The sequence below is a fragment of the Pan paniscus genome, chromosome 16, assembly GCF_029289425.2.
Source record: "Pan paniscus chromosome 16, NHGRI_mPanPan1-v2.0_pri, whole genome shotgun sequence".
Classification (NCBI taxonomy): domain Eukaryota; kingdom Metazoa; phylum Chordata; class Mammalia; order Primates; family Hominidae; genus Pan; species Pan paniscus.
The window spans coordinates 57,466,956-57,492,485 of NC_073265.2; the positions used below are offsets into that span (position 1 = coordinate 57,466,956).

Below are 25,530 nucleotides of genomic sequence, written 5' to 3' on the forward strand. Positions count from 1 at the left end.
AGATGAAGTCTCGCTCTCTTGCCCAGGCTGGAGTGCAATGGCGTGATCTTGGCTCACTGCAACCTCTACCTCCCGGGTTCAAGTGATTCTCCGGCCTCAGCCTCCCAAGTAGCTGGGACTACAGGTGCCTGCCAGCATGCCCGGCTACTTTTTTTTGTATTTTTAGTAGAGATGGAGTTTCACCATGTTGGCCAGGCTGGTCTCGAACTCCTGACATCAGGTGATCCGCCCGCCTCAGCCTCCCAAAGTGCTGGGATTACAGGCATGAGCCACTGCGCCTGGCCAATTTTTTCTATTTTTAATGGAGACGGGGGTTTCACCATGTTGGCCAGGCTGGTCTTGAACTCCTGACCTCAAGTGATCCACCCACCTCAGCCTCCCAAAGTGCTGGGATTACAGGCTCCAGCCACCGCGCACGGCCGAGTTTTCTACTTATAGTATCATGCCAGTGCTTAAAAAATTTCAGACTCCTTTGGAGCATTTCAGATTTCAGATTTTTGGATTAGGGATGCTCAAGCTATAGTCGTTTTAAAGCCCTTACTTGGCAAAGTGCAAAGCCAGCAGTTCCTGCTCGTGCTCCCAGTGACATCTCAGGGCTCTCCAGGGTGGAGGATGGAGTTCAGCTGCTGCTGCTGCCTCTCCTGCCACCTGGCTTCTTCCTCTCTTCCCAGTGGGTCCTTGACCTCTCCCTGGACCTCCAGTCACTTCTGCCTCAGCCTCCCCAAATGTTTTACGGTTTCCCAAGCACAGCCTTGTCTTTAGGTCCTTCTACCTGAACACATCTCTGCTTCCCCCACTGGCACGCCAGGCTGAGGCTCAAATCAAAAGCCCTTTCTTGGGGCATATTTTCCATCCCTCCAGGCCACCGGCAGCTCCGCCTTCCCCGGGCCCCAGGCCCTGGACATGCTGCTCTGTCACAGCCTTCACCCCCCAGCAGCAGGCAGGAGCGTGCTTGAGTCAGGACACAGGGCTTAGCATCACCTTCCTGCCAGGTGTGCAAAGAATGGGGATGACAGGAAAGAGTGGGGGCCCTGGGACAGTACCTTGAGCAAGAGAAAGGGCGTGATGACGTTGTAGGCCATGTGGAAGTAGTCCCCAACACTGGGCTTGTTGAGTGGAAACCACTCGAGAGGGAATACCAGCTGCGGAGCAAATGGAAGAATGGGCTCACCTGGGCACAGCCCCACACGGGCCTCGGGCCTCAAGGGAGTCTGCCCCTAATGCCGCCCACCCCAACTCCTTTCACCCCCAACCCCATCATGTACACTTAATTCTTCCTGTGATCGCTGGACCTTCTCGGCAGCCTTGGGACAAAGGTTTATCCAGACAGGAAAGCTGAGTCCCAGAGGAGGTAACGGACTTGTCCCCAGACACAGAGCAGATGCAATTCCAGGCAAGGCCTGACCCTGTGCCCCTCACCCAGCAGATACCAAATAAATGACCCTGATGCCAGCTTGGGAGTTGGTAGGCTTCTCAGGGACTCCGTTGTGGCACCAACTTGCTGGGTGACCCTGGGCTAATACTTCCCTTCTCTGGGCCTTGGTTTCCCCATCTATAACACAAGAGAGGTGGCCCAGAGGGCCTACTTGGACCCTTCAGGTTCTGGCACTCCAAGATCAGTCTCCTGAGTGCTAGGCCCTGATGTGGAGGGACTGCTTCCAAACCAGGTTCAAAGTACACATTAGGAGACAAAGGAGAAAATAAGAATGCTCTACAAAGTAGCTTCAATTCTTCCTTCCCTATCTTCCCAGAGAGAGGAAGGCAGGCCAGGGGTAGTTCCTCCTTCTGCAATGCTCTCTCTTCTGAGCCCTGGCCTTGTCCAGGCCAGTGTGAAAACCCCTATGCAGGGTTAAAGCATTCCACAACCCCCAAACTGTACTTCTAGTATCTGTTGACTGAAAACACACATAAGGCCCACAAGTTTCAAGGAAGGATTCAGATGGTTCTCTCTTTTAACACAGAAATGCCATATTGGATAAACTAAACCTGCAGAAATAAAACTCACAGAATGCAGCAATCTCAATCTCTCTCTCTTACTCAGCGTGCATGTGTGTATCTGCCTCTTTACCTACATCATATATATACTTGCTAAAATACTCTGATAGCAAAACATCAGAAATAGGCTGACTCTTCAATCAAACAGGACCAGTTGAATCCCTGATAGTACTTCTTACCATGGAAGGTTAAGTAGCCATTAACAGAAATGACACCTTATATGTACTGACATGGAGAGAGATCTATAATATATATATTTTTCTTTTTTCTTTTTTATTGAGATGAGGTCTCCTTATGTTGACCAGGCTGGTCACAAACTCCTGGGCTCAAGCGATCCTCCCACCTCGACCTCCCAAAGTGCTGGGATTACAGGTGCCAGGCACCAAGCACCATTAATTTTTAAATTATTTGTAAAAGCAGGGTCTTGCTATGTTGCCAGGACTGGCCTCAGGCAATCCTCCTGCCTTGGCCTCCCAAAGTGCTGGAATTACATGCCACCATGCCCACCATATGATATATTCTAAAGGAAAACAAGCAGGTTGCAAAATAAAGTATAAAGCAAAATCCCATTATGGTTAGAAGGGAAAAGGATGTATATATGTGTTTGTATAAGCAGAGAAAAGAGTGAAAGGGGTATTCCCCAAACTGTCAGCAGTGGGACAGGAAAGGGGTAGGGAGAGTCTAACACTTCTTTATGTTACAACTATGTTACATCTATGACATGTTACTTTTATAACTTGTAAATGTTTTTGTTTTTAACAAATTTGCAACTATTATGCATACATTTGAAAATCTCTAGCGTATACAGGAGCTTTTCAAATGTCTACTCTCCACCAAGTCCTACTTAGGGTTACAGTGGCCACAGCAGCTCTAAGCAGGATGGGGGAAGTGATTTGCCCAATAGGAGACCCTGTTATGCCAGTAGAAGCTGGGTCCTAGTGAGTGAGGGGAGCCACGAGCCCACTCCTGGCCTCATCTCTCTCTCTAGCACCAGTTTGATGGGCAGCTTCTTTGGCCCCCAGTATGTGGTCCCTTCATGCTAGAAGAAGGTTCAGAGCAGCCAGTCCAGCCAGTCTTCTTGGAGAGAGAAATGAAGCCCAGGACAGTGACTTGCCCTAGGTCACCCACAAACCCAACCAGATGTCCCAACTCTTGGCTCAATTCCTCTTATTTTTCCACATTTAAAAGGCAACCTTCAAAAAGACTGCAGGAAGGAGAACCAGCACCCACCATCACTCCCCGACAGCATTGCCGGGACAGCTTTTCTTTACGCCTATCAAGTCTTTGATCCCAGGTAGACAAGCTCGTTATTGACTTGCAATTAGTCAGTCTGCATGTCATTTAGGAACCTTTTTTCTCCTTAAATATTCCAGGTTGCTCTATAGTATCCATAATTTCTGCTTAATTGCCAGGAAACATTCTCTATAATGGACATAGCAAAACTGATTTACCCAGTCCCTAATGCTGGACACGCAAGTCACTTCTAAGGTTTGGCTATCATAAACACCACTGCAATGAACATCTTTGAGTTAGAGGAAACTGCTGTCTTCTTGCTGATTATATCCCTACTGGCAGATTCTCGGAAGGGTATTACTGGGTCAGAGGGATGAATATATTAGGATTCTGGATATTTATGTGACAGAGAATTCAACCTTGTCAGGAAGGGGCTCCAGGGCCAGAATGCCTGGGCAGATGCTGGCCTCTATGCTTGACCTCGAGCCAGTTACTTATTCTCTCTCTCCTCAAGTTTCCTCATCTATAACATTGAGATTAGCAATAGTGTTGATATGAGAATTAAATAAACTGAAACACATAAAGAGCTTAGAATAAACATTCGATGTTAGCCACTATTCTAACTTTGCTATAATTATTATTCATTCAGTAAAAATGCATTAAACACTTATTGTGTTAGGCACTATTCTAAGTACTAATCTTGCCAAGTTGTTACTTATGAATTATTACTGCTTTCCAAAAAGGCTTTGCTTTTTGTTTGTTTTGTTTTTTGAGACAGGGTCTCACTGTGTCGCTCAGGCTGGAGTGCAGTGGTGTGCAGCACCAACTTCCCAGGCTCAGGAGATCTTCCCAGCTCAGTCCTGAGTAGCTGGGACTACAGGTGCACATCACCACACCCAGCTAATTTACAAATCTTTTATAGAGACAGGGTCTCATTATATTGCCCTGACTGATCTCAAACTCCTGGGCTCAAGTGATGTTCCTGTTTCAGCTTCCCAAAGTGCTAGGATTATAGGCATGAGCCACCATGCCCGGCTCCAAAAGGGCTTTGTTAATTTGCATGATCACTAGCATGTACAAAGTGCCAGTTTCAGCACTGGATATTGTTATTTTTACACTTGAATTTGCTGAGTGACCTTCGAAAAGTCACTTCCCGTTTATCTTCCAGTAAACTGAGAGTATAGGCCTGGATGCCTTCATATCTTTTGGCTCTATGACTGTGGCCCGTCAGGCAACTGTCAGCAAGTTGGGTGGGAGGGGTCTGGGGGCCATGAATAGTCACACTGTGCCCCCACTACCAAATAATGACTTGATACCTGGTGATATCTCACTTAATTTTCTTCACGTTCGTCTATTTATTATCTATCATCTGTCAATTATCTATCTACCTACCTACCTACCTATCTTCCATCCTCCCACTACAAGCAAGGGGCACTGGTGCCCTCCCAGCATTAATCTCGTCTGTGGAGGCCACCACTGGATACTAAAGCATGAAGTAGCCTTGGAAGGCAGGGGATGGTTTCACTGGATGGCATTAAAAATTACTCATGGCTCACAGTCATATATAATATGCAAAATCAGCCTACGCCCTTCAACTCCAGAAAAAATAATACTATCCCAAGGTAATGGGGAAGGACGGGGGAGACGGGGGTGGGGGTGCGGTGCTCCACTTCCTTTCCTATACCCCTTTGTCTGTCTTGGTGATTTGGTTCAACCTGGTTCACCTGCTTCCAGACACAGGCCAGAGGGGGTTACAGTATTACAGTATGACTGTTCAGGACCACCAGTTCCCCCATGAGAGTTGGGGCACAGTATGACTCTTCAGGCCCCCCACTTGCTGGCAGTTGCCTGATGGGCCAAGTCATAGAGCTAAGGATATGAAGGCATCCAGGCCTATTCTCTCAGTTTACTGGGAGATAAAGGAGAAGTGACTTGTCTAAGGTCACTTGGCAAATTCAAGCCACACTAAGTGTCCTCAGTGCTGGTCAGAGCCCTGTGCACCATTTCACACTCACCATGGCAATGGGACGCCCAAAGTCCAGAACCCAGTTCTGCAGTGTGAAGTAGAACCAGAGGTCGAGGTGGAAGGGAGCCGTGCGGGCAGCCTCATCAGCGCTCACAGAGCCATGCCTGGGAAGGAACCAGACGAGAGAAGTCAGCTCTTCTCTCCTCCTCCACCAAAATCTTCCCCTGAGATTAGCCACAAAGAGGTCTGGGGACTTGAGGACAGGAGGAGACACATATAATTGAGTTCTATGGATAGGGTTTTGCTGGATATACTGGGGTCTGGCCCTGCGGTCAAGGAGAAGGTGGACTTCAGCTGCCCCGACCTTAGCTTCTCTGTGATTCAGGAAGGAAACAGCTGAACAGGTGTAACTGCTGGGGTTTCTCCCCTACTGAAAGATGGAGGAAATCAAGAAAGGCAAAGGACGCAATCGTGGCTGAAAAGCATGAAACTTGATGATGGATCATGGCAGCTGACCTTAGTTGAGCACTTACTATATCCCAGGCACTACTGTTAGCTGTTTACATGTATTATCTCATTTAATCCTCACAGAAACCTTTCAAGGCTGAAATATTACCTCCATTTTAGAAACGAAAAAACTGAGGCCCAAGAGGCTCAATAACTTGCTCACGGTCACACAGCTAAGGATTTGAACCCAAATGATTGGGCTCCTGAGCTTATACTTTTAACCTCCATCCCATAGTTGGGTCCATCAGGATTGGTCTATGGGATGGGCATGTAACCAGAGCTTGGCCAATCAGAGCCCTCCAATGAAATGTGCCTTAGAGAGACTGAAATGGATAGGGCCTCCTGCTCGCTTGATTCCAGCACTGTGAGGAGGTCAGGCTGGGCTGCTGGTACTCCTCTTCTCAGCAGTCCACAGTAGAACCTGAGAAGGAGCCAGCAGAAGCAAGGTGATGTGAGAGACACAGCAGGAAGTGGAGTACTGCCTCACGATACATCTTTGGAGGCCTGTCCCTCTCACTAAACAGTTGGTCATCTGCTGTTCACAGATGCACTGAAGTTCAAGGACCAGTGCTGCCTCCTCTGGGAAGGCTTCCCTGATGAAGCTTTTCCCAAAGCCCCACCAGCCCACTGCAGGGAGCACTTCAACGCCAACCCAGTCTGGCATAATGGGGCTGGAGCTGTACTCTCCCACCTAGACCCTCGAGAACAGGGGTGACCTTTAAGGTTCTCCCAACTCACCCACCTCCCTATCAGAGTCCAAATCCTCTTTACAGAGTCCCTGCAATTACTTGCACACCTCCAGGGACAAGCAGCCAGCCACATCCTAAGAGGACTGAGGTGTGGGTTTCATCGTCTCGTTTGTGCCAAGAACAGGCGCCATGGACCACAAATCTGTATTCCTCCAGAGTTCTGAGCTCAGGCCCTAGTCCATGCTCAGCAACTACTGGCTGATTAAAACAGTCACAACGACCAGTTACTCCTTTTGTAGTGGCAAACATTAGCTTAGAGGCACTGCAAAGACTGTCTTCTGTCGATACTGCTGTTGCTTCCCTAATTTTCTGAGATCCCTTCCTGCCAATTCCAAGGATGATCCATACTGGCTGGTAGAGTACCCCAGGACAGGGAGGCAAGCTCTTGGGAGAAATCTCATTTTCTAGTGGCAGGCAAGACAGGTTGGGTAGGCCTTCCCTAGGTCAGCTAAGTCTTCCTGTCCCCTCTACTCGGTATCTTCCACCCCCTCACTGAACACCAACTATGTGCAATGCTAGGTCTTTACCTGCGCTATCTCATCTAATCCACGCATCTGCTTTACACATGAGGATACTGAGGCTTAGAGGGATTAGGTGCTTAGCCAAAGCCACCCGTGTAGTAAGGAGCTGTGGCAACAATTCCTTTTGTCAGCCTATTTCCCATCCACTGCTTCTTCTGGTAAGACATGATATTTTCTTAGCCACAGGAAGGGCCAGTGACCTAGACTGGCCCAGTGGGACTTTTCCAACTGCAGGTGGGGAAAAGAGCTCCTTCCTTTATAGTGCTGGGTTCTAAGGGTGCAAGCCCAGGACGGCCTACAGCCAAGGTTCCACCCTCAAGGGACATCCAGGTAAGAATGAAGTAGCCTCGCAGAGGATCAGGGAAAGGGGGAGAAAAAGTGCTGACAGTGTTCATGTTGCCAGTTCATGATCTGGCCATATGAGCCAACACATTCCTTTTTGCTAAGGATGGTGCAGTTCACACTGGCTTTCTGTCACTTGCAACCCAGTCGTCCCGAATAACACACACAATTCAAACCTGGGTTTATGTTAATTCAAGACCTGTGCTCTTAATAGCTTGCTATTCTGTTTTTTTGTTTTGTTTTTTGGAGACAGGGTCACCCAGGCTGGAGTACAGTGGTGTGATCACAGCTCACTGCAGCCTTGGCCTCCCAGGCTCAAGCATTCCTTCCACCTCAGTCTCCTGAGTAACTGGGACCACAGGTGCATGCCACTATGCCCAGCTAATTTTATTTTATTATTATTGTTATTATTATTTTTTGTAGAGATGAGGTCTCACTATGTTGCCCAGGCTGGCCTCAAATTCCTGGGCTCAATAATCAACCCACATCAGCCATCCATAGTGCTGGGATTACAGCTGTGAGCCACCATGCCTGGCCAACAGCTTGCTATTCTGTTTTTGATTACTAGGCTTATCAGGAGATCAGGTTAGAAAGGGATCTCCCTCCCCCCTCCCCCACCCCTCCCCCCTCCCTCGCTTCTTCCTTCTCCCTCTGTTGCTAAGGCTGGACTGTACTGCCGTGATCTCAGCTCCCTGCAACCTCCCTGCCTCGGGCTCCCGTGATTCTCCTGCCTTGGCCTGCCGAGTGCCTGGGATTGCACGCACATGCCGCCATGCCTGACTGGTTTTTGTATTTTTGGTGGAGACGGGGTTTCGCCGTGTTGACCGAGCTGGTCTCCAGCTCTTGACCTCGAGTGATCTGCCCGCCTCGGCCTCCCGAGGTGCTGGGATTGCAGACGGAGTCTCGCTCACTCAATGCTCAATGTTGCCCAGGCTGGAGTGCAGTGGCGTGATCTCGGCTCGCTACAACCTCCACCTCCCAGCCACCTGCCTTGGCCTCCGAAAGTGCTAAGATTACAGGCTCTGCCCGGCCGCCACCCCATCTAGGAAGTGAGGAGAGTCTCTGCCTGGCCGCCCATCGTCTGGGATGTGAGGAGCCCCTCTGCCCAGCCACCCCGTCTGGGAGGTGAGAAGCGCCTCTGCCCAGCTGCCCATCATCTGGGATGTGAGGAGCGCCTCTGCCCGGCCGCCCCGTCTGGGAAGTGAGGAGCACCTCTGCCCAGCTGCCCTGTCTGGGAAGTGAGGAGCCCCTCTGCCCGGCCGCCCCATCTGGGAGGTGAGAAGCACCTCTGCCCGGCTGCCCATCGTCTGGGATGTGAGGAGTGCCTCTGCCCGGCCGCCCCGTCTGGGAAGTGAGGAGCGCCTCTGCACAGCTGCCCCGTCTGGGAAGTGAGGAGCCCCTCTGCCCGGCTGCCCCGTCTGGGAGGTGAGAAGCGCCTCTGCCCGGCTGCCCATCGTCTGGGATGTGAGGAGCGCCTCTGCCCGGCCGCCCCGTCTGGGAAGTGAGGAGCCCTTCTGCCCGGCCGACCCGTCTGGGAAGTGAGGAGCCCTTCTGCCCGGCCGCCCCGTCTGGGAGGTGAGGAGCCCCTCTGCCCGGCCGCCCCATCTGGGAGGTGAGGAGCACCTCTGCCCGGCCACCCCGTCTGGGAGGTGAGGAGCCCTTCTGCCTGGCCGCCACCCCGTCTAGGAAGTGAGGAGCGCCTCTGCCTGGCTGCCCATCGTCTGTCTGGGAGGTGAGGAGCGTCTCTGCCCGGCCGCCCCGTCTGGGAGGTGAGGAGCATCTCTGCCCGGCCACCCATCATCTGGGATGTGAGGAGCGCCTCTGCCCGGCCGCCCCATCTGGGAGGTGAGGAGCGCCTCTGCCCGGCCACCCCATCTAGGAGGTGTGGAGCACCTCTGCCCGGCCGCCCCGTCTGGGAAGTGAGGAGCACCTCTGCCCAGCCGCCCCGTCTGGGAAGTGAGAAGTGCCTCTGCCCGGCCGCCCCGTCTGGGAGGTGTACCCAACAGCTCCGAAGAGACAGCGACCATCGAGAACGGGCCATGATGACGATGGCAGTTTTGTCGAAAAGAAAAGGGGGAAATGTGGGGAAAAGAAAGAGAGATCAGATTGTTACTGTGTCTGTGTAGAAAGAAGTAGACATAGGAGACTCCATTTTATTCTGTACTAAGAAAAATTATTCTGCCTTGGGATGCTGTTAGTCTATAACCTTACCCCCAACCCCGTGCTCTCTGAAACATGTGCTGTGTCCACTCAGGGTTAAATGGATTAAGGGCGGTGCAAGATGTGCTTTGTTAAACAGATGCTTGAAGGCAGCATGCTCGTTAAGAGTCATCACCACTCCCTAATCTCAAGTACCCAGGGACACAAACACTGCGGAAGGCCGCAGGGACCTCTGCCTAGGAAAACCAGAGACCTTTGTTCACGTGTTTATCTGCTGACCTTCTCTCCACTATTATCCTATGACCCTACCACATCCCCCTCTCCTAGAAACACCCAAGAATGATCAATAAATACTGAAAAAAAAGAAAGGGATCAGCGTGGCCTAGGGCAATACACAAAGCTTGCATGAGGGAAGGGAGCCTCAAAGCACGGATGGATGAATCTAACTAGGCAGAAAAGCAGAAGAGCAGGGTAAAGGCCTGGAGGTGGAAGTGAAGAAGGTTCTGCATGGAGCTGAGATGCCTGGCTTACTGGAGCCAGAGAAAGAGAAGGGAGGGGCGGCTCGATCTTCAGACTGGACAGATAGCCAGTAACCCTGAGGACTGCTCAGTGGTCTGAGACGAGTGACCAACACAGAGGCCCCACCCAGCTCCTTCCTCAGTAGCCATCAGGGTAAGGCCTCAAAAAGCAGAGAGTGATAACCTCCAGGCCCAGAGAACTTGGGTGGCGAAAGAGGTAACAGCCTTCAGTTTCTTGCTCTGATACCTCCAAACTTGGCAAAAAGTAGGATGTTCGGTATGAGGAATAAAGGGATTTTGGAAGCATGAACACTTAGATGTGTGTATCTGGAAGTTATGTGTACCCAGCATACACTAGAGGCTCAGTGACTACCTCCTCCTCCACCTCAGGAAGCACCTTGGTCAATGAGAATCCCTGTCATTAGTCCAGCCTAACTTAGTAGGACAGGAAAAAAAAAAAAGAGGGGGGCTGGGCCCAGTGGCTCATGCCTGTACTCCCAGCATTTTGGGAGGCTGAAGTGTGCAGATCACCTGAGGTCAGGAGTTCGAGACCAGCCTGGCCAACACAGTGAAACCCTGTCTCTATATAAAAATACTAAATTAGCCAGGCTTGGTGGTGTGAGCCTGTAATCCCAGCTACTTGGGAGGCTGAGGCAGGAGAATCGCTTAAACCTGGGAGGCGGAGGTTGCAGTGAGCCGGCATCATGCCATTGCACTCCAGCCTGGGCAGTAAGAGTGAAACTGTCTCAAAAAGAAAACAACAACAACAACAACAACAACAAAAAACAACTCTAAAAAATTAAAAATTAAAAATTAAAAATTAACTGGGTATGGTGGCACACATCTGTATATAGTTCCAGCTACTCAGGAGGCTGAAACAGGATGATCACTTAAGCCTGGGAGGTCGAGGCTGCAGTGAGCTATGACTGTACCACTGCACTTTAGCCTGGGTGACAGAGTAAGACCTTATTGAAAAAAAAAAAAAAAAAAAAGCAGGCACACAGAGTGGATACTCAGCAGCCAGCTTGCAAATAAAGATTAGACTGGGCACAGTGGCTCATGCCTGTAATCCCAGCAGTTTGGGAGGGTGAGGTGGGCAGATCACATGAGGCCAGGAATTCAAGACCAGCCTGACCAACATGACGAAACCCCGTCTCTACTAAAAATACAAAAATTAGCCCAGCATGGTGGTGCACGCCTGTAATCTCAGCTACTGGGGAGGCTGAGGCATGAGAATCGCTTGAACCTCACAGGCAGAGTTTGCAGTGAGCTGAGATGGCACCACTGCACTGCCTGGGCAACACAGCAAGACTCTGTCTCAAAAAAAAAAAAGATTAATCAGCACCTGCCTGGTTTTCTTCTCCTGGAACTCTGCCCACGGGAGGCAGATCATGGAATGGTAAAGGCATCCTCTCCCCCAGCTCATGTCCTGGGGATGAGCAACCTCAACCCTGTCCCAAGTTCCTGGCTCCACAGACTTAGCACAATGAGCCCCCAGCCTGTGCCAGCTAGGTCTCAATCACTCGCAAATGCTGCTGAAAACAATGGTGATGGCACAATGGCAGGTAACCTGAAACAAGGTTAGACTCTTCTCTCCTTCCCAGCTTTCCAAGTCTACCATATGGGGACAATGACACCACGACAGTTGAGGAGTGCATGCCATACACTTAAAATCCTCAAGGCAGTCAGCAGCATCTGCAGGGCTGCCTGGCAGAAAAGGAAGGGGTTTCATCCTGAACAAGTCAAGCAGTAACTCACAAATGGGGACCACAGAGAGACTAATTTTGCTTCTATTTAAAGAATGGTGACATACAAGACAATGAAAAGCTTGAACAGAAAAAAACTAAGGAAATGAAAGCAAATATAATGAGAGAATAAAGAAAGGCAACTAGAAACTCCAAGAAAAACAAAAGTAACATAAGAAAGCAAATGTAACTGTTAAACATTATTTGGCTCTGTTGGAACAATATTTATTAAATACATGGCTTAAATAACATACACATTATATATTAATTTTCAATGTTTAGAATCAATCCACAGATAAAACATGGAAGATAATTACGGTTTTAAAGCAGCAGATAATTATAGTCTACTTTGATAACATGAAAACAGAGGACAGAAATTGTAGGAAGGGGTGAGGAAAGCTAAAGTTTAGGGTAGGGGACTAATATCCTCTTTTTATTTTAGTTTTGGAGACAAGGTGTTGCTCTGTCACCCAGGCTGGAGTGCAGTGACACAGTCATGGCTCATTGCAGCCTTGACCTCCCAGGCTCAAGCAATCCTCCCATTTCAGCCTCCTGAGTAGCTGGGACCACAGAAAGGCATGTGCTGTCACACATGGCTAATTTTTAAAATTTTTCCTTTTTTCTAAAACGAATCAAAGGGCTGGGCGCAGTGGCTCATGCCTGTAATCCCAGTACTTTGGGAGGCCAAAGCGGGTGGATCACCTGAGGTCAGGAGTTAAGAGACCAGCCTGGCCAACATGGTGAAATGTCATCTCTACTAAAAATACAAAAATTAGATGGGCATGGTGGTGGGCACCTGTAATCCCAGCTACTCGGGAGGCTGAGGCAGAATTCCTTGAACTCGGGAGGTGGAGGTTGCAGTGAGCCAAGATGGCACCATTGCACTCTAGCCTAGGGGACAAGAGTGAAACTCCGTCTCAAAAAAAGAATAAAATAAAATAAACCAAGAAATAGCAGTTGAGTGTAGTTTTTAAGAGTGTGGACTTGGCCGGGCGCGGTGGCTCAGGCCTGTAATCCCAGCACTTTGGGAGGCTGAGGCGGGTGAATCACAAAGTCAGAAGTTTGAGACCAGCCTGGCCAACATGGTGAAATGCCGTCTCTACTAAAAATACAAAAAATTAGCTGGGCGTGGTGGCGAGCGCCTGTAATCCCAGCTACTTGGGAGGCTGAGGCAGGAGAATCGCTTGAACCCGGGAGGCGGAGATTGCAGTGAGTTGAGATCATGCCACTGCACTCCAGCCTGGGTAACAGTGTGAGACTCCATCTCAAAAAAAAAAAAAAAGAGTCTGGACTTTGGAGACTGTTTGGGTTCATATCCCAGCTCTGCCACTAACCAGATCTTGAGCAAGTCACTTAACTTCTTGGGCCTTAATGTCCTCATTTGTAAAATGGAGATAATAGTAGATCCTATCCCTTTTTTTTCTTTTTTGAGACGGAGTCTCACTCTTGTTGCCCAGGCTGGAGTATAATGGCGTGATCTCGGCCCACCACAACCTCCGCCTCCTGAGTTCAAGTAATTCTCCTGCCTCAGCCTCCCGAGTAGCTGGGACTACAAGTGCATGACACCATGCCTGGCTAATTTTTGTATTTTTAGTAGAGACAGGGTTTCTCCATGTTGGTCAGGCTGGTCTTGAACTCCTGACCTCCTGATCCGCCCACCTCGGCCTCCCAAAATGCTGGGATTACAGGCATGAGCCACCACGCCTGGCCAGTAGATCCTATCTCAAGGGTCGTGGTTTAGTTAATATATGCAAAAACTTAAGAGCAGGGCCTGATCCATAAAAAGTGCTACATAGTGTTTTTTATTGTTATAAACATATTATTTGGAAATAGGAATTTGACTCTGGTAAAAAGAGCTAAAAGAAGCTAGGGTGATTGTCTCTGGTGCTAGGGAAGAGTGGGACAGGGATTACTACTTTTTAAAACTTGAAGCCTTCGTTATTTGATTTATCACGGGCACTAATTATAATACTTTCTTTTCTTTTTTTACTTTTTTTTTTTTGAGACAGTCTCACTGTCATCCAGGCTGGAGTGCAGTGGCGCCATCTCGGCTCACTACAACCTCCGCCTCCCAGGCTCAAGGGATCCTGGTGCCTCAGCCTCCTGAGTAGCTGGGATTACAGGCATGGGCCACCACACCTGGATAATTTTTGTATTTTTTAGTAGAGACGGGGATTCTCCATGTTGGCCAGGCTGGTCTCGAACTCCTGGACTCAAGTGATCCACCCACCTTGGCCTCCCAAAGTGCTGGGATTACAGGCGTGAGCCATGGCACCCGGCCTAATTGTAACACTTTCATTATAATACAAAAACTGGCAACAAAGCAGGTGGACGTTGGAATGGGTTACCTTAAGAGGTAGTGAGCAAAGCACGGATGCAGCAGAGGAAATCCAAGCATCCTAGGAACTGGACAGGATGATTCTGCCTACTCTCTTGAGCAGCAATGATACTGGGAATGGGCTGAAGCCACACTGTGGGGGCAGAGACACCCTGGGAGACAGAGAGCTCCCACCTCACCCCACCCCCCTGGGAATACCCTGGCTGCTGGGGAGCTCACACAGGGGAAGAGGGACATGACTCCTTAGCAGCCAAAGTGGAGTCGTAAGAAGAGCAGAGCCCGTAAGTCAGAAACCCTGGGTTTAGGCCCTGATTCTTGCCAGCAAATGACGTAACCTCTCTGGGCCTCCATTTCCCCATCTGTACATTGGAAGTGACATCTGGCAGCTCATTGTCAAGACTGAGTAAGATGCTAGACATGGGAGCCCCACACAGGAGATAAAGTGGTGACCATATCTGAGACCCACAGACTGTTCCCATTGGGCTGTCACAGTTCAGGGCAGTCAGTGACCCCCAACTTGGCAAGGATTCGGAACAGAGACATCCCGCATGCAGAAGAGGCTGCCTGGAAGACGGTAGCTGGTAAATGGGCTGGGTCACAGCAGAGATGAAACCACTGGACACAGCGTGGGGCAGACAGCCCGGGGACTCAGCCAGTCAGGCTCCTCAGCCCATCTGAGCCTATTTCCTCATCAGTAAAATAATACTTAACTCACAGGCCGAGGGAGACAGGTGAGCTACAGTATGCGGTCTATGGCCAGTACATTGTTTCTAAGTGAAAACGGACACAGTCCGCAGCTGCTCAGCCCGCATGTCCTCAGCAGCAGAAACGAGCCATCCCTCACCTCAGCCCAAGCGCTCAGACTTCTCCCTTCATCCAGGTCGTACCAAAAACTTCCTAACAAGGACTTTGCGCATGCTAGTGCTCAGAAACTTCCCACGACTCCCCAGTGCCTATGGGATAAAGACTGTGTCCTTAACCTGTCACCTAGGACAGGAACTAGGGTGAGACAAGCAAGGCCTCCAAGGCCCAACATTTGAGGCGGCACTCACGGTCACGGCAGTGCGCTTACCCCTAAGTTTTGCACTCTAGGTCCTCAACTCGAGTCCTAGACTTGCTGCAATTAAAGGCCCTTCACAATCAGTCTGCATCCTCCTGTCACTTTCTTTTACAGCCGGAAAGCTCCAGCACCACTAAACTCCTTGCCCTTCCCCACTGTTTCCCTGGATGGAACAGCCTGTCTTCCCTGGGTCCCCTACCAAGTCCTCTGAGACTCAGCTCAAGTGCCACTTCCTCCATGAAGCCCTCCAAGATGACCGCTCACTCCCACTTGGGCTCTGTCTCTCCTGGTCCCTACAGGACGGTAAGCCTCTCCCACCTTCACCCTGCCTACCCCCTTACTGCCTGGCACAGCGCTGGGCATACCACAGGCGCTTAAAGAATGCCTGCTGAATGCAGTGAATGTTTCTGGTCAGTAAAACGGGACGAAGGTAGAATGGAGCTCTGCTCGTCCCAACGAGATAAACCAAAAACTGACAAGGGCTCCTCATTCATTCTCTGGACCGCAGCTTCCGCCCTTCTCCGCTGTCTCTTCCATTACATTCGCACATTCTTGGGTGCCCCAGGTCAAGCAGACAGCCTCCTGATAAATGACAGAATCAAGTCCTACTCAGGGCTGGAAGGACCCCGAGAACGCGGAGGTGGCGCCCGGAACTTGCAGATAAGTTGGGGGTCCGAGTGACGAGGTGTGTGTCCCCACCGCCCTGGGGAGCTCTCCCAGCGCAGCTGCTGTCCCGGCGCCAGCCCGTGTCGCTGGAGCGCGGGAAGGGAGGAAAACCCCAAACTTCGGGCGGGCGCTCCTCCCACCCGAGCAACGGCGAAGCGGGGAGGCAGAACCTCGCTGGGCCCCAGGCTCCCCAGGCAGAGAAGGAAACGCGGGGGCACCGCCGCCACGGTAGCGCGCCTCCAAGCCACCCGCGCTCCGCTCCGCCCTGGCCAGCGCCGCACACGAGGTTCCCGCCCGGCAGCCCTAGAAGCGTCACGTGGCGGGTCCCGAGGCCCCAGCGCACAGGCGCCTAGCCCGCCCTCTCACCCCGGCGCGCGCCCACCTGGCCTGCAGGAAGGAGGCGCCCAGCTGCGCGCCCGGGCCGCCCGCCGCTACCAAGTGCTGCCGCCTCCGCGTCGCCTCCATGGCTGCCCCGCGAGCCCCTCGGCCCTGCCTTTCCGAGGAAGAGACCGGTTCAGCTCGGCTGCCCCCGCGGAGGCCGCCGCAAATTCCCAGCGCGGGGCGGTTCGGGGCGGGCAGGCGAGAGCGCGCGGCCCTCGGGAGGAACGGGCGGGGCTGCGGGCCCGGGGCGGGGCGGGGCGGGGCTGCGGGAGGCGGGGCTGCGGGAGGCGGGGCGGGGCGGGGCGGGGCGGAGGGAGGCGGGGCGGGCTCCGCTAGGGGAGGGCCGGGCGCTGCGAGTGTGGCGTCCTCGCGGGGCGGGGGCTGTGGCCTGTCCGGGCTGCGCGCGTGACCACCAGCGGGCTGGGATGTGTTAGGGTCCCTTGCCTGCCTGGGTACGGGAATCTCTGCCTAGGGTGACTGAGGCCTGGGTGTTGGGCTGGGGCGGGGTGGCGACCTGGAGATAGACTAAGCTGATTTAAATGCTCCCCGGGGCAGAGGGTGATGTGGGATTTCCCTTGTTCTTGCGGGTGGAGGAGAGGAGGCAGGACTGGAGACCTGCACGTGTAGCACCCGCGTGGTGCAGCACGTGGTTTGCAGATGTTCTAGTGAGGGGCTGGCGGTGACAGTGGGAAGGAGCGAGTTGGTGACATCTAGAGTCGTGTGAGAGGTATGGTGACTGGGACTCTGGATGTGGGGGGTGAGGGGAGAAGAGTTCAGGCAGTGGCCGGATTCTGCCCCTGGGTGGATAGTGGAGGCACCCCCCGGGAAGTGGGCTGGAGCAGATTTCGTGTAAATAAAGATTCATCTTTGAACGCATTAAGCTTGTGGTGGGTCAGGAAGGCTGTTGGACCGGTGGTCTGAAGCTGAGGCGAGACCTGGGAACCCAGTGGACAGGCTCGTGAGTCACCGGAGCATACATGACAGACAGAACCTAAGGGGACAGCGTCCTCAAGTGAAAAACAGAACCAAAGGTCAAACCTGAGAACAGCCTGCAGGGCAGATTGCCAGGACTTCATTAGTGGTACCACTTTGAACTAGCTGTGACGCGGGCAAATGGCTCAACCCCTCACAGCTTCAGTTTACTCATCTGTAACAAGATGATGCCTATTGCATCTACTACATTGGAGTTGTGATGACTATATGAAACTCTTAGCAGAGAGCCCGGCACTGGTGGACTAGTTATTTACAATAGCCCGTCTCGGGACCTGAGGTTTCCCTCCACAGAAAGGTTACCTTCCACACCACTCTCAATGTCACAAACTCTCTCCTTCCCACGTTCACTGTCAGCAGCCCAGGCCGCTAACTAGAACAACTGCAACCAACTCCCATTCTCCCCACCACCCCCGTGCTACGCCAGGCGCACACGACATGTGCAGGTCTCCAGTCCTGTCTCCTCTCACCCAGCCCTCAAGCCGCTGCAGAAGGGATGTGCCTCTTGGAAGGGATGTGCCTCAGATGCAAATGCAATGTGCCATTCCCCTGCCCAGTATCCTTGGTCTGCTTCCCGGACCATGAGGGGTCTGAGCTATGCCTATTTCCATTCTATTTTCTTTCCTGTCTTTCTTCTTGGGAGATTTTTATTGGATTTATTTCTTTCCCCATTGGTCAGAACCTGCATGTCCTTTCTTGGCTGTGGGAGGCTAGGACTGCCTGCCTGGGAGTCATTTTCCATCAGCCCCATCCTGGGCTCTAGCAGCCCACAGGCCACACCTCAATCCCCCCCCGCCCCGGTCCCCTGAAGAACACATTTGCTTTAAAGCTTTCCTTGTTTCAATTGATCCACACACACCAGGTCGTAAGAAGAACAGGTGATTGTCTCTGTTTTGTAGCAGAGAAAAACCTAGGCCCTGAGCTGAAGTAGTGTGCCCAAGGGTCAGCCAAGGACAGCACTCAGACCGGGCCCCAGATTTAATTCTGGTGAATCTGATCTACACATCGATCTCGGTATACACCAGAGAAGAAGGATTGAGGCTTCCCGCTCTGACCCCAATTTCTTATCCTCTGCAGGCTTTGCAAGCCTGCTGGGCTCCAGAGGGAGGGGCATGCAGTGCCCATGATGTCATCATCGATTTAATAACACCCAGAGGTGGGCTTCCAGCCATCAGAGGATGAGGCCGTGTGGAGGGAGCCTCTCTAGCTCATTTAATCCTCCAATCTCTTAAATACAAACACATCTGCCTTCTTTCTGGAGTCCGCTGCTGCCCCTTGAGGGGAGGGGAGTCCAACCTGGCAGGGGGCTGGGCCTTTCTGAATGAACAAGATGAGAATTCTCCCTGTCCGGTGGGATTATCAGCCCCCTCTCTTTCCCATCCCACCAGGACACTTTAAAAACACCATCTTCATTAGCTCTTTAAATTGCATGGAAATTTGGGTGAGGAGGATAGAGTAAAGCTGAGGGGTACACATTTTCAGGATCTTGTTTGTGATTATCTGAGAACATGGGCCCTGCACATCAGAAGGGAGTCTAGTCTCAGCTCTCTGAGCTGCAATTTCAGTGGCCAGCATCAAGAAATCTTTCAGCTGAGAAGGTCCTTTGGTATTATGCATCTTGGTGGTTTTGACTTTTCTTTTAGTAGAGGTTCCCGCTACTTTTCAATTATAGCTGTATCCGATTTTTTTTTTTTTTTTTTTTTGAGACGGAGTCTTGCTCTGTCGCCCAGGCTGGAGTGCAATGGCACGATCTCGGCTCGCTGCAACCTCTGCCTCCCCGGTTCAAGTGATTCTCCTGCCTCAGCCTCCCAAGTAGCTGGGACTACAGGCATGCACCCCCACACCTGGCTAATTTTTTATATTTTTAGTAGAGACGGGGTTTCACCATGTTAGCCAGGTCTTGATCTACTGACCTTGTGATCTGCCCGCCTTAGTCTCTCAAAGTGCTGGGATTGCAGGCGTGAGCCACTGCACCAGGCCTGTATCAGATACTTTTAAATGTATCGCCTAAGATCCGTTAGACATACCAGTCTTCCAGCTCCTTGCCACTTGTTTTGTCCAGCTGCTGTAACAACTGACTTCACCCAGGCAGAAGTCAACTGCACCTCCTCTCCCCTTGGCCCCACACCCTTGGCCTCAGAAGTGCAGGAGTGTTGGACACTCCACGGAGTGAACTTTGACCAGCAAGAAACAGGGATTAGCAAATAAATTTTTCTCTCTTCCTCTTTCTGGACAGACTGGCCTGAGTTCCGAGTTCACACAGCCACTTTAAAGAAGGTCCTGGGCCATGCGCAGTGGCTCACACCTGTAATCCCAGCACGTTGGGAGGCCGAGGCGGGTGGACCACGTGAGGTCAGGAGTTCAAGACCAGCCTGACCAACATGGTGAAACTCTGTCTCTACTAAAAATACAAAAACGAACTGGATGTCGTGGCATGTGCCTGTAATCCCAGCTACTTGGGAGGCTGAGGCAGGAGAAATTGCATGAACCCAGGAGGCAGAGGTTGCAGTGAGCCGAGATCACGCCACTGCACTCTAGTCTGGGCGACAGAGCAAGGCTCAGTCTCAAAATAAATAAATAAATAAATAATAAAGAAGGTCCTGTAAGGTCTAGCATCCGTCCAGACGGAGTGGTGGCCAGCTCCGCAGTGCACTCTCCTGTGTGCCCTCCCTTCTCCTCTGTCTCACTCCCCCTTGTCCTCACTTTCCCTTCCCAGCCACCGCACTCCCAATACAGTGTTAGCATACACGCTGCCCTGCTCTGCTTCTTTGGAAACCTGGGCTAAGACAAACATCTTTCCAGCATGCTCAATGTATGAAACACCTACGGGGGGGGCGGGGGGGGGTGCCCTGAGTGAAGAGAAGCAGGGTCCCAGGTGCCATCTCTTCTCCCCTTATGGTTACAAGGCCATGGCCAAGTCACCTCCAAAGGGCTCCCTGGAAAGCCTTTGATCTTGCCTAATTTCATCATTCTGCAGCTGAGGAAAATGAAGCCTAAAGCCACACAGCGAGTTAGAAGCCAAGCCAGGCCAGAATCCAGTCTCCACTCCTAATCCAGTACCCTTTCTCTCCAGTCTCTTAAGAGCTTTTGAAAATTTCTCTTTCTTCAAAACATCTTCCCACACTGCCCTGCCACCAGAAGGCTTTGAAGGCCCCTGCTAGACTGCAGCTACCATCTGAGAGACATGACACACAGACTCCTGGATCCAGAGGCTGGGACTCCAGAAGGCAGACAGAGGAAGTGGGACCAGGAAAACTCACTTTGGAGAGAGGCAGCCAGGAGGGGCCTGACTAGGGGATCTCTAAGTGTGGGCGACAAGACTGTGCACAGTGAGAAGGCTGCACAAGGACAGACAACAGGGGACTGGGGCACTGGGGGAAGATGGAGACTGTCTTTCTGTGTCAACTGGTATTGCCTGCAGGACACTCCCCATCTGGCTGAAGAAGCTGGGAGGGTGACCAAAAGTCACACTGTGGGGAGAGAGAAGGTCCCTAGGTTGCTTTAATTCAGATTCTTGTGGTTGTGATTACTAGAAGCAACGGGGGACAGGTTGATGACAAAAGGGGATTTCTATTACAAGGATTTAGGGGTGTCTTAGGGAATCTAAGCATAAGGATGCAGTTGGGCCTCAGGAACTGAGAATGGTGCTGGGACTTTGGGAGCCCAGGAAGTCACCACCCACAACACTGTTTCCATGTCATCCTTCTCTCTTTCTCCCTGCAGACTGGCTTTCCTGGCTTTCCAGGAAATACAGCAGCCGATGGCCTCAGTCAGCAGCTCCCAAGTTTATCTTTCTTGCATCCAAGAGATAAGCAGAATGTGGTTGGCCTCTTCTGGGCCCAATTCAAAATTCCCGCGGAGGGATTCTGATTGGATGGCTTGAGCCAGTGCCCACCCTGAGCCAGGCAGTGTACCGATATGGCTGCTCCTTCTCTAACCAGACAGCCAAGGGAAGGAGAAGTGTACAGTTCACGGCCCTGAGTTTGCAACTTGAACAAAAGCCCTAATATAGGGCTCTATTTCCACCCATTAATGGAAGAGATCACTGCCTTCTACATGTGGCTATAAATTCAGACCCTGCCCAGAAGCCTGCTGTCCCCATGACAGCCCAGAGCTGAATTGCTCTCTGCTAGCCCGTTCCCCTCCCATCTGCTGCTGAGAGCTAGGAGAAGCTGAGAGGCTCCCAGCGCCCTCCGCTCTTTTCCTTATCATTTCTTTTTCCTTATCATTTATTTCACTCTTAACAGTTGACAAAGGCCGGGCGCGGTGGCTCACGCATGTAATCCCAGCACTTTGGGAGGCCAAGGTGAGCAGATCATTTGAGGTCGGGAGTTTGAGACCAGCCTGGCCAACATGGTGAAACTCCGTCTCTACTAAAAACACAACAATTAGCTGGGCATGTTGGCAGGTGCCTGTAATCCCAGCTACTTGGGAGGCTGAGGCAGGAGAATTGCTTGAACCCGGGAGACGGAAGTTGCAGTGAGCCAAGATTGTGCCACTGCACACCAGCCTGGGTGACAGAGTGAGATTCTGTCTAAAACAAAACAAAAAAAGAATAAAACAAAACAAACAAAACCAATAGACATTTATTGTACAATTCCTGCGTGCTAAACCCTGATCTCAGTGCTTAATGTGTATTATCTCATTTAATCCTCACAGTAGCCCTGAGGGATAGCGCTAACCTTGGCTCCTGCTTATAGATGAGTTAACTCAGGTACAAAGAAGCTGAGTCATCTACCCCAAACCACACAGCCTGTCCATGGTGTAGTCACAGGTGGACCTGGGCAGCCTGCCTCTGGGACCTGCATTCTCCAAAAACCACCACACAACTGCCTGAACGGAGAGGCCATGGAGGCTGGAGGGAGGTCTTTCCACAGCCACGGTGAGCCACGAGTAATATCTGCTTTGAAATTGTTTCAGAATTGTCCACCTGACCTCTGTATAGTCAAATTTTGGAATTTAATGACTTATTAGAGTGCTACAGGAGACCCACAGCTGTTAGTCTTTAGAGAATTTTGGCAGGACATGGAGGCTCATGCCTGTAAGCTCAGCACTTTGGGAGGCCGAGGGGGGAGGGTTGCTTGAGGCCAGGAGTTCAAGACCAGCCTGAGCAACATAGTGAGACCTCGTCTCTGCAAAAAATTAAAATATTAGCTGGATGTGATGGCACACACCTGTAATACCAGCTACTCAGGAGGCTGAGATGGGAGGATCACTGGAGGCCAGGAATATGAGGTAACAGCGAACTATGATGCATGCCACTGCACTTCAGCCTGGGCAACAGAACAAGACCTGGTCTCTAAAATAAAAATAGTAATAATATGGTCCCATCTAGGTTAATTCAGGGCTATGTAATCCTGGAAACGCCAACCAGATTCTCCGAGCCTTGGTTTCTTTATCTATAAAATGGGCATGATCACAGCAACATCCTCCAGGGTTATTGGGAGGCTCAAATAAAGTGGTAGAAGCCTGATAACTGTTGTTCTGATGGCAAGAAACATGGGATGCTCTGGAAAGGCAATTTTTAATCCAGAGGAAGTGGTAAGACTAAAAGTTCAGCACCAATATGGAGGGTGTCTGGAGGACTTCCTGAGTCCCCTCCAGCCCCACCAGGTGGTTCAGGTTACCCCTCTTCAGATCATAGGAGTGGCCCTGAATTTCTTTCTGGGCTTTGATTCTATGGACTCTTGAAGCAGAAAACACCATATAAAGTTCTGGTTTTAGAAGCCTCACTTAGAAGCTAAGTGAGAACGAGTTTCACTCTTTGAGAATGAGTTTCGCTCTTGTTGCCCAAGCTGGAGTGCAATGGTGCGATCTCAGCTCACTGCAACCTCTGTCCCCCGGGTTCAAGCAAGTCTCCTGCCTCAGCCTCCCAAGTAGCTGGGATTACACACCAACATGTCTGGCTAATTTTTGTATTTTCAGTAGAGACAAGGTTTCGCCACGTTGGCCAGGCTAGTCTCAAACTCCTGACTTCAGGTGATGCACCCGCTTTGGCCTCCCAAAGTGCTAGGATTACAGGTGTGAGCCACTGCGCCTGGCCAGAATTCTTCTGAAGCCCACTGACCTGCCTAGAAAATGAGTCTAAGAACAAATTCAGGTAGACTTCACTAGTCTCAGGTTTTACTAAGAGATAAACACAATAGCCTCAAGTCACATCATTAAAAGTAAATTGGCTTTATTAAGGCATAATCTACATAAAATAAAAAATTTTTAAGTATGATTTGGTGAGTTTTGGCAAATGTATATTCTTATGTAGCCACTGCCACAGTCATGATAAAGAATAGTTCCTTGACCAGTCGCAGTGGCTCTTGCTTGTAGTCCCAGCACTTTGGGAGGCTGAGGTAGGCAGATCGCTTGAGCCCAGGAGTTCGAGACCAGCTTGGGCAACACGATAAAACCCCATCTCTACCAAAAAATAAAACACCCCAAAACAACAACCAAAAAACCCCAAAAATTATCTGGGTGCAGTGGCACAGGCCTGTAGTCCCAGCTACTTAGGAGGCTGAGGTGGGAGGATCACTTGAGCCCAGGAGGTCGAGGCTACAGTGAACCGAGATTGTGCCATTGCACCCCAGCCTGGGGTACAGAGTGAGATCCTGTCTCAATGTAATAATAATAATAATAATAATAATAATAATTCTGGCCAGGGGCAGTGGCTCATGCCTGTAATGCTAGCACTTTGGGAGGCTGAGGTGAGAGGATCACTTGAGCTTGGGAGTTTGAGACCAGCCTGAGCAACATGGTAAAAACCCGTCTCTACAAAAAATACAAAAATAATTAGCCAGGTGTGATGGCGTGCATCTGTAGTGCCAGCTACTCGGGAGGGTGAGACGGTGTAACCGCCCAAGGGGTTCACCTTGCCGGCTGCCTAGACAGAGCTGGTTCATCAAGACAGGGGAATTGCAATAGAGAAAGAGAGCCATGCCGAGCCAGCTGTGTGGGAGACCAGAGTTTTATTATTACTCAAATCAGTCTCCCCAAGCATTTGGGGAGCAGAGTTTTTAAGGATAACTTGGTGGGTCAGGGGAAGCCAGTGAGCCAGGAGTGCTGATTGGTCAGGGATAAAATCACAGAGAGTCAGAGCTGTCTTCTTGCGCTGAGTCAGTTCCTGGGTGGGGCCCACAAGATCAGATGAGCCAGTTTATTGATCTGGATGGTGCCAGCTGACTCATCAAGTGCAGGGTCTGCCAAATATCTCAAGCGCTGATCTTAGGAGCATTTTAGGGAGGGTCAGAATCTTGTAGCCTCCAGCTACATGACTCGTAAACCGTAATTTTTAATCTTGTGGCGGCTAATGTTAGTCCTTCTACCACCCTCAAGCTCCTGGCAGACACTGATCTTTCTGTCATCAACGTTTTGCCTTTTCTTAAATTTCATATTCCTGGAATCTTGCAGCTTTCTCTGGATGCTTTCACTTAGCCTGGTGCTTTTGAGATTCATGCATGCTGTGTCAAGAGCTCAGTTCTTGTTGTTATTGAGTAGAATTCTATTGTATGGATGTACTACAGTTTGCTAATCCAGGCACCAGTTGAAGGGCATTTGAATTGTTTCCACTTTGGGGCTAGTATGATTAAGCTGCTAGGAGCACATCACTGACAAGTTTCTGTGTGAACACATTTCATTTATCTCCAGTGAATACCTAGAAATGGAATGGCTGGGTCATACAGTGAGGATATGTTTAACTTCACAGGACACTGCACACTGCTTTCCAAAGCAGCTATACCATGCCAAATGATCTTGTGATGGTTAATACTGAGTGTTAACTTGATTGGATTGAAGGATGCAAAGTATTGATCCTGGGTGTGTCTGTGAGGGTGTTGCCAAAGGAGATTAACATTTGAGTCAGTGAGCTGGGGAATGCACACCCACTTTTAATCTAGGGGGGCACCATCTAATTAGCTGCCAGCACAGCTAGAATATAAAGCAGGCAGAAATACAAGAAAAGACCAGTCTGACCTAGCCTCCCAGCCTACATCTTTCTCCTGTGCTGGATGCTTCCTGCCCTCAAACACCGGACTCCAAGTTCTTCAGTTTAGGGACTCAGAGTGGCTCTCCTTGCCCCTCAACTTGCAGACAACCTACTGTGGGACCTTGTGATTGTGTGAGCTAATATTTAATAAACTCCTCTCTCTCTCTCTCTCTATATATATATATATGCTCATGGAGTGGTAAGTGGAGCACAGTCAGGGTTGCAGGACATATTGGTTCTGTATATGCCTTATCCTGGTACAGCTTAACAAATGCCTATTCACTAATTGGGTAACTGAGAACTGCCTCTGGTTAATTGCACAGCTAGAGAAAGGGATCCCGCTTTGTCTGCTAGGTCCATATAGAATTATAACTTGCCCATTGTTTG

The 25,530-nt window shown here is 50.7% G+C and overlaps 1 protein-coding gene across 4 annotated transcripts in view; it reads right to left on the minus strand.

The window, feature by feature from the left end:
- Positions 1 to 25,530, minus strand: part of CLN6 (CLN6 transmembrane ER protein) — a 59,555-nt gene that overhangs the window by 6,295 nt on the left and 27,730 nt on the right. Inside the window, exons 1-3 of one of the 4 annotated variants that reach the window (XM_034939010.3) lie at positions 16,183 to 16,429; positions 5,244 to 5,358; positions 1,044 to 1,142 (exon numbers count right to left, since the gene is read on the minus strand). In XM_034939010.3, the coding sequence (XP_034794901.2) occupies positions 1,044 to 1,142; positions 5,244 to 5,358; positions 16,183 to 16,265 (297 nt within the window). In that variant the 5' untranslated portion in view covers positions 16,266 to 16,429. Of the gene's footprint in view, positions 1 to 1,043; positions 1,143 to 5,243; positions 5,359 to 16,182; positions 16,430 to 25,530 lie in introns of those variants that run through there. The other 3 variants (XM_034939009.3, XM_034939012.2, XM_034939011.3) reach the window with 3 other exon arrangements.